General features: G+C 36.3%; 1 protein-coding gene across 1 annotated transcript; it reads right to left on the bottom strand.

Annotated features, from left to right (window-relative positions):
- Positions 1 to 2,098: 2,098 nt before the first annotated feature.
- Positions 2,099 to 9,576, bottom strand: LOC143737814 (C-type mannose receptor 2-like). Its single transcript, XM_077229681.1, has 3 exons — positions 9,224 to 9,576; positions 2,625 to 2,969; positions 2,099 to 2,460 (listed from the first exon to the last, which is right to left on the bottom strand). The coding sequence occupies exons 1-3, from the start codon at positions 9,465 to 9,467 to the stop codon at positions 2,099 to 2,101; spliced, it is 951 nt and encodes a 316-aa protein (XP_077085796.1). The 5' UTR covers positions 9,468 to 9,576.
- Between the last annotated feature and the right edge of the window lie 305 nt (positions 9,577 to 9,881).

Raw genomic sequence — 9,881 nt, forward strand, 5'->3', positions numbered from 1 at the left:
AACAGTTTTTCTCCAAATTGACTAATATAGTTTTGGGTTTAAATCCAAGCTGTTGAATGAAAATGCAAGTTGTTAGTCTAAAATTGAATGCTATTTGCTACACGTACGTCAAGGGGGAAATTGCCGTATTCTTCTAATTCTCTAATTGCCGAGAGAGAGACTGACTGATGAGTACACTAGTAACAAGATGGGCGTGGCTTTTAAAAGTGCCTTTGTGTGTGTCTGTGGTGCTTTGAAGCTGCCAAATTTGAGGGACCTAAAGAAGAAAAGAGAGAGAGAAAAACCCCAGAATTGAACATTTCACACCAGTATTCTCTTAATCTGTGATGCCAGAATGGGCTAGATGTAATTTCCCAATTTATTTTAATATTTAAAAAAAATCCCAAACAAAGCCACAGCAGAACTTATATATATATATATATATATATATATATATATATATATATATATATATATATATATATATATATATATATATATATATATATATATATATATGAATCAGTCAATAATTTATGAAAGCATTACTTATTATTGTATATTAATTGTTTTGTTTCTTATTGAAAAATTGTGATGAGCCACAATTTTGTAGTTATGAAATAAATTATATTGTTAATTATGGATTTATTTGGTTGTTTATTATATATTTTTGAGTGGATTTTAAACAATTAGGCTTTAAAACAAACAAATCTGGCTTAATCGTTCTTCACTCTGAATAGAGTGCCGAAGTTATGACGTCACTTTGTACGACAACTCGGAAGTTAGCGTCGCATGGGTTCCCTTGATCGAAAAGCTATGCATTTTCCCCACAAGCTTTTGGAAAATCGTCCAAAAAATAAGATATGTGTTCAACAAAGAGTTGTGACCCTTACACGTGTTGTCTATCAAGATAATCTTTACAAGTTAATCCAAAAAGTATACATTTTGAAGCCTAGATAAAGTTTTAAAAAACACAAACAGACACAATACAGTTGAAAAAACACAAGCAGGTTATAACTGGTGTGTTTTATGTCATAGATCAAAACGTGAAAATATTTAGAGGCTTTTTAAACCACAGACCTTATTTCAGGCGATTTAGCAAAAACCCATAAAAAAAAAAACATACACTTTAGGGCGAGGGAACCGAAAGTCCGCGTTTGGCCTACAAAATGACGTCATAACTTGGGCACTTTGCTAGCATGCACATTTGGTGCAGAAAGCTATATTTTAATAATTTCTTCTATCATTTATCGTCATAAGAAATGGCCACCTTACAAATCTAAAGTTTCTAAACACAACGTATTGTCCTGACTCAACAGTTTTTAATCAAAACTCCGATAAAAATAAGTTATCCAGCTTCTTAAAGCAGTGTCCTACCTATGACAAGAAAATGCTAAAACTGCTTACTTGCAAGCGTCTTAGAGCGTTGTTAAACTCACATTTTAATGTCGTTTTGCCTGCAGTTGAGGGTTGCTTTGGTCAAACTCACCTCTGAATGTCGTTTTACCTGCAGTTGAGTGTTGTTAAACTCACCGCTGAAGGATCACGTGCGTTGTTAAACTCACCGCTGAACGCGCTAAAACTTTGCGGGGACTTTGATATCAGATTGCGAAGAGTTTGAAACATCAAAAACCAGTTGGATGGCCAGATAAAAATGATCTGGGTGCCGCCATTTGACTCGCCCTGGCATAGATAATATTTTGTAGCCCAATGAGAAAAAAGGGAGTAAATAATTAACACAAAATGAACAGCATTAGCTGCTACGTGTGAAAAGAAACCGGCTTTGGATGTATTATGTTCAGGACAAACGTAATAGCACTGCAATAGATTGGAGATATTAGGTTAAGGACCAACGTAATAGCACTGTTTATATTAGGTTAAGGACCAACGTAATAGCACTGCTTATATGTTGGCATGTAACGTAATTGCGATTTGCAAAATAGTTTCCTCAGAACGTATTTCATGTGATACAGGGTTGTGCAAAACACAGGAGTGAGAAGAAAGGAGCCGCACAACCAGAATACCAAGATCCCATGAAATCAACAGACGTCTCGTGCTTGTGCTTTGCTTTGTTTTTCCTGTTAAATAGCCAATATGCTTTGAGCCACATCCTCCACTCCTAATCTCTGCTGCAGAGGAAGTTGAGTTTATCGTGTTCAGGACGGCTGATCCAGCGCTGATCTCCTCCAGACTGAACTGCTCCAGATCTCACTGCAGATACACAGTCCTCGTCTCCTGTGCCGTTCCCTGGAGCCCAGTTCTGATAGCACACGGTCTCTCCGCTCACCCAGAACCAGAAGCCCACAGTGCAGGAGTGACGTAAACCCAACCACACCGCCTCAGTAGACGCACGTTTAACCACATTCATCACCTGATTCTGCATCTCGACTGAATGAACCGAGACCAGATCCGTATAATTCTGTCTGCAGTGTCTCATAGCTTCAGTCCACGTCAGATTCTCAGTGATCAGAATCAGTTTATCTGGACACAAAACAAACCACAAGCAAAAACTAGAGAGAGACTGATCAAAAACAACATGCAGAACAAACACTGTGGAGGAATTTGTCATGTCAGACATGTAGCGTGAACTTTAAGATATCTGGAGGTGATGGATGGATTGTGTGTGTTTGTGAGGATCTGCTCACCTTCATGACACACAAAAGGATTTTGTTTGTTGTCAGAGAAGTCATGCCATTGACCCAGAGCGCTTGGTCTGATCACTACACAGTTTTCATTTCCTCCAGCATTATTAGGTTGAGTAGGAGCCCAGTATCTGAATGAGGAGTTACTCTGATCTGACCACTGCCATGAGTCTCTGAACAGACCGATCCAGACATCATTAGATATGTGACTATCATTGATGAACTTCTGAATCTGTTGATTCTCATTCTGGTTCCTCACACTGACCAGATCAATGTGATTCTTTCTGCAGAAACTCTGAGCGTCTCTCCAGTTCTTCGTCTGATTGACAAAGACGAGTCCTGTGTTCGCTTTAAGAAAAAAAACAGTTTGTTCATTATTCTTGCGCTGCTTTATGGTTTGTATATTAATAAGAGCAACAGTGAAAGCATCAGAAACACGTGACATTCAAAGACTGCTGATATATTTAATATTCTCAGTATTTTCAGGATTATTTTTAAGATTTAAAATGAAGCAACAATTCTGAACAATACTACGATTTTAAAGCGCATTAAGAGCCTGAAGAGAGAAACACAGGAAGATGTTACACTGCATCTAAATATGTTCATTAACTAGTGAAATATGTACCTGAACTGTAGACTCGTAGCTAGTGTTGCTTTCGTCAACGAAAATTATGACTAAATATCGTCGTCAACCAACGTTTATCACGTTACGAAAACGAGACGCAACGTAAATGCTGGTCATGTGACGATGATTATAATTAAATATATAATGCAATATTGTTGACGAATAAAAACAAGACTAAATGTGGTTTACAAAATAAAAACTATGCTAAAACGCCTCTTCATTTTCTACAACCAAATCTAGACGAGACAAAATGTTATAATGTTATTTTGTCTCGTTAAGTGGTGTTATTATTATTATTTTGCAGTATTTCACTCAGGGGCTGCATCAGGTCGCACTGCGCAGACAAAGGCGACGTCAGTTCCTCAAGCCCCACATGCTGCGTTTGCAGTACGCAACTTATCTACGGCTGTACCACAAACACAACATTATTCTCTATTTTTTATTTCAAATCAATATTTGTATTATCATTTATAAAATAATACAAAAAAGTTTCAGCATTGCGATTCTATTTGTACACAGTAGTTACAGGTCTACACTCTTTCACAGACGTTAACATTTAAAGGATTAGTTCACCTCAAAATGAAAATGTCCTAATAATTTACTCACCCTAATACCATCTAAGATATCCATGTCTTTCTTTCTGTACACGATCAGCTGAGGAGGAGGGGGTTATCAAAAATCCTTGATTATGCGGCCCGTTTTCTTAAAAAATCCGATGGAATATGCGGGATATTTATGCAATTTTATGCGATCAAATTGCGGGAACTTGCAAAAACTGCGGTTTGATGAAAAAGAGAAAAAAAAGTGATCCTCCAACACCCTGTTCTCACTAGGCTACTACCTTAATGTAAAGAGTCATTTCTTATTACTTCTAATGGTAAGCAAACATACATCACAGAAAGTGCTAGAATATTTCAGTTCATCTTGTTTTATTTCAGACTTTAATAAACACATCAAACTTACAAAACATTGATGAGTCAAACAAGTTATGTAGCTTTACAAAAGGAATATGCTACAACTTCTGTAAAAATTAATAAATAAAATATACACAAATAAAGTGTGCTCCTGTTTTACAGCTTTTCGATGATGTTCACGTCGCATAATTACGTCACTTCATAATGTTCCCATGGCAACAGGGGGAACGGCTGCTCTTGAGTGAAGCAAACACACCATTTTTCAATTTTCTGCTATGATATATGTGACATTTTTTTGCCACGAAAATGCGAGGATTATGAAATCATGCAAGCCCCGCATATCTTGCATGGAAATCGTCAATTTATGCGGCGAAAGTGCAGCGTATATGAAAAAATGCGGCCCCCGCATAAATATGCGGACTTTGGCTGATTATGCACTAAATCATGCGATCGCATAATCGCGTTTTTCTGGAGGGACTGGTAAACAGTGGGGCGGTACTTCCGCCAGCGACATCGAGCGCGACCTTTCAACGTGATGACGTAGTTCCCGGCGCGTTGCAGATCAGCTCACTCCGAACAATAGTAGTTAAAAAGTATATATATATTTCTTTTTTTCTGTGGAAAATGACCCAACGTTTTGCGAGATAAGACTCTTCCTCCTCAGCTGCGATCGTGCACAGTCCGCTGAAGCACTTCACAGATCTTTGAAACTGCATTGATTTGGACTTCAAAACGCTGGTTGTCATTGAAGTCCATTATTCGAAGAAAAATCCAGAAATGTTTTCCTCAAAAAACTTAATTTCTCTTCTATATCCATATCCATATCCATATCTTGGATGGAATTGGGGTGAGTAAATTATTAGGAAATTTTCATTTTGATGTGAACTAATCCTTTAAACTCAATACACAAAAAAAAACGTATTATTCAATGCATTACTTCTATTTAGATTTATATATTAAGTTGATCAAGCAAGTGGCAAAACATTTAAACATGTAGGCCTACTTAAGTTAAAATCACAAACATTTTAAATAAAAACATACAATTGACAAAAACAGCTCTCTCATACCTTTTCTTTTGCATGTAAATCTTTTTTACAAGAAATATTGTGGGTCACAAATAACTTGTTTTTCCACCTCCACGAAGAGAGGAGTAGGCTAACTTTACATCAATTATATTGCATTGTTGAGGTACTGTATAGTTTTCATCGACTACAACTAGACGAAATAGTCATGGATAATTCTGACTAAAATAAGACTAAAATGGTCAGACTTTTAGTCGATTAAACCTTGACTAGACTAAAAAGAGTATATGAACGAGACTAAAACTAATACAAACTAAAATGACAGCTTGCCACAAAGACTAGACTAAAACTAAAATTAAAACAGGCCGCCAAAAACAACACTACTGGTGGCCTAGTTTATTATTAATATAGTTGCAGTGTATCTTGAATCTTGATTTTTATTTATTATCATTACTGGACTTTTTTCAGAAAAAATATTTTCCATACTGAAATTGACTCAACTCTTGAAAGTGAGAAATGTATCCACAGTCTCTTCTATATTCACTATCAAATTACATGAATTACGTAGGCCTACGATAATTACCTTCTTACGTTTTTCTCAGTTACATTTACTCAAATTGTTATGCTGATAATATAATTTGTAAGGAAAAAATTGCAATTAATATGGAAGTATTTCCGAGGAAACTTAAACACACACACACACACACGCACGCACGCACACACACACACACGCACGCACGCACGCACACACGCACGCACGCACGCACACGCACGCACACACGCACGTACGCACGCACACACACACACGCACGCACGCACGCACGCACGCGCACGCACGCACACGCACGCACACACGCACGCACGCACACGCACGCACGCACACACACGCACGTACGCACGCACACAGCAGGGGCGAGGCCAGAAATGGAAGGGCCTTTATAAAACAGGGTAGGCAAGCATATGTAACGAGTTATAATAAGTGCAATCCAAGTTTAATGTATTGTTGATTTTTTACTAAAATCCTTATTTTTTTAAGCAATATTGCTTCTGCTATTCTCTTTCTAGAGACTTTTATTTTTGTCCCCATGCCATTTTGAAGCGTGTGCGCCTCCAGTTCGCATTGCACACGTAAGCGTTTTTCAGAGCTCTTCAATTTATGAGCAAATTAAGTTTTCAAAGTGTATAAATTGATTTAATATCATCTTGTAAACAGTACTGAGACTGTATGCTAGGGATGAGCAAATGAACGCTCATGAAGCACCGCTTTCTCCTGATTGGTCTGGGAAAAGATTGAAACAGCGCCGTCTTGTGGCAGGTCAAGTATATAGCAGCCATAAACCTGAGAGCACAGCGTGTTGTTTTATCTATTAAGCACAAATAAAAGCCTGACAACGCTAAATGTTTAGTTTTCTGATAATATAATTCATATATTATAGTGTGGCAATAAATTAAATGTAACAATTACATTAACACTAATAAAAATACCAAAAAGAGTTGCTGCATCAAGCAACTCTTTTTGTAAATAAAGTAAATGGTGGTCTAATAATGTTATGGTTTCTATGCTGTTCATATGGCAGAATATATGATGGCTTATTTTAGTAAATGGACTTAAACTATCATGTAGCATAGGCGATATATATATATATATATATATATATATATATATATATATATATATATATATATATATAATTGTAAATGGACTTAAACGAAAAACATGTAGAGTATGGTCAGGGTTCAAACATTCCGACACACAAAGTGAATCACAAGAACTATATTCACGTACTATATCTGAACTATCTTTATTCAACTTTATTGACGTTGATCCACAGATGGAGAGCAGTGATGCTGAGTGTGACTGTTAATAAACGTCCCCCTTCTGCTGAACAACAGTGAAAGTGTCCTGGTCCTTCTTACAATGCAGAGACAGAGAAATGTAACAGCGGTCAGCCGTGGACCGGTTACAGAGTATGAAAACTGCATGCCATATAGCCAAGAAAACAATATATAATTACGGGTATGAGTTCGTTACATTGTTCCTCTGTCAATCCTGAAATTGCTATGATTGACAGTGATAACCGTAGCAATGGCCAGGACAAAACATTTATCAAAATAAACCAGTGCATTAAATGCTATAGAGTAAATGCAGACTTATAGACATGCAACAACACAGACCAGTTTGTGTTGTCTGGGTAATTTTAACAGCTTTAAAGATCATTTTTTTTATAAAATTGTTTTCACATGTGTCCTTTAGCAATGTTTAAAAATCGTTTTTTTTTTCGTTTTTTTTTTTTTGTTAAATAAAAAAAAATTGAAAGTATTTAATGCATTATTTACTTATTAGCATTACTAATTTGTTATTAAAGCTTTTTTTATAATACATCTAAAAGCAAACCATGAAAAGAACTACATTATGATGTGGCAATGGCAAATAGAGTGGTTCAGGTATGACATCACTTTGTAGAGTTTAGCATTTTAGAATTTTTTGTGGTTCCGTCGTCCCGAAGTCAATGTGTTTTTGAATGGGATTTTGGTTAAATGGCTGAAATAAGGTCTGTGGTTAACACAAGCTCAAGACACTTTCACGTTTTATTCTACGACTCAGTCCGCTCTTACAGGCTGTTGGGACCGTGTAGGTTGGCCTACAAAGTGACATCATACTTGCACCACTGTGTGAGCAAACTAGTCCTCTGCTGCCATCTACTGGTTGTTGTGGTAATTTAATGATGTCATTTTCCTTTTAAACGTCTTTGTTTTGATGTTTTCCATATCTCCATGAATGAAAAAAGAGAAATGTAGGCTAGATCTTCTTTTAACCAAATTAGTCTAAGATAATAAAGTGTTTAAAATAGTAGGTTACATGTGTTTAAGACTTAAACATTTTTTAAATTATATATATAAAAAAAAATAATAAATGTTATATATATATATAATGTATTATTATTTTTTTTATTGGGGTCCAAACATCCCTAGTGTGCACCACAGACAAAACGGCCCGATTGCGCAGACCTCCATGACTGAAAATAAAACAGTTCAGCATTTTATCATGAAAAGCTGCTTAATTTAGTGGCATTTTTCAGATACCTAAAAAGGAGGCATAGTGATGATGTGAGTAATAATAATGATCTGTTTTACTCATTTGAATACAGTGATTAAATTAATTAATTTACCTTAACTATCATTTTTGGAACAGATAAGGTGTTCGTGGGAGTTTTGTAATCTGGCTTAAAATCAATTTTTTTTTAATTTTAAAAAATCAAATCAGCTCATTTGCATTTAAAGGGCCAGGCACAAAACGGTGCGTTTTTGCTAACCCTCAAAAAGTGACAACTTTAACATGCTATATACAAATATCCGTGGGGTATTTTGTGCTAAAACTTTACACACACACTCTGGGGACATCAGAGATTTATTTTTACATCTTGCGAAAAGGGCATTTTACCACCCCTTTAAGATTTGCAAATGAAAAACTTTAAATTCTTTGTGTTTTAATTGTGATTAATCATTGCATAAGTACCTACTCATGCAGACGTCACACATCATCAGCGCGTTCTCAGTGGCGCTTCTACATTGATTCACAGCCTGTGCTTCTCAGCAAGCAGGAGCGTCTGCAGCCGCAGGGAGGAGCCAATATGACAATTCCCCACACAGTGAAATGATAGATAATAGTCATGAAAAAATACCGCCCAGTCGCCCGTGCCTAAAACCGCTACTGGGTGCATCTATAAATGAATGGTTGTTGTAATTTTAAATAGCTGCACTTACTGTTGCAGATGAAATGACGAGTAGTACTACATGACAAATCATGAAATTCCATCAGGTTGTCCAGTAAATTATCAAGTACTTTCAGTTCTTTTTTAGTTACTAGAACTCTTGTGTAACTGAACTATACCAACTAAACTTTTGTAAGTACAACATACTATTCCTATTTAACTTTTTTCAGTTAAATCAGTTTGCATGTTTTTTTTAAGTAAGTCTAACTAATTAGATTTTATCTTTTATAAATTAATGTTTATTGTGATTGTATGGAGCTGCACTTACTGTTGTTAGATGAATTGCAGATGAAAGTCAGGCTGTTACTACATGACCAATCATGCCATTCTCCATTTCTCATGAAAGCACACTCATCTCTGCCATCAGGCTGTTTATATCCCCAGTTCAGATAGAGTGCAGGTTCACCTGAAGACCACTGCCATTTATTACGACTCGTCCTCGTCAGCCCAATCCAGATATACTGAACACGTCCATCATTCACACTCTTCTTCAGCTCGTTCATGTCGTTCATGTTGTCAACGGTGGCCAGATCTGTGTAATTCTCTCTGCAGTGTCTCTGAGCTTCAGTCCAGGTCTTCCTCACGTTTATAAAGTGATACTGACGCTGAACACATTCAGATACGGAGCAGAGAGCTGTGAAAGAGAGCGTTTGATTTAATGCTTTTCATAACAGGGTCAAACCTGATGAAACTATAAACCATAAATAATACAACAAACACACTCACTGATGAGAAGAAGAATGAAATATAGAGATTGGTCCATTTCTGGAACAAAAAAAAAAACATTCATTTTGGAGTAAAATCTGACAATTTCATTTAGTATCTTAACAGCAGTATTATTTCACTGCACATAATCATTGAGGCAACATTATCATCTGAAAGTCTAATTGTGTTTGATGAATGAACATGTTCTTACTTTAGAGGTC

This window comes from Siphateles boraxobius, unplaced genomic scaffold (genome assembly GCF_051911475.1).
Source record: "Siphateles boraxobius isolate OS27281-9 unplaced genomic scaffold, OSU_SipBor_1 130, whole genome shotgun sequence".
Classification (NCBI taxonomy): domain Eukaryota; kingdom Metazoa; phylum Chordata; class Actinopteri; order Cypriniformes; family Leuciscidae; genus Siphateles; species Siphateles boraxobius.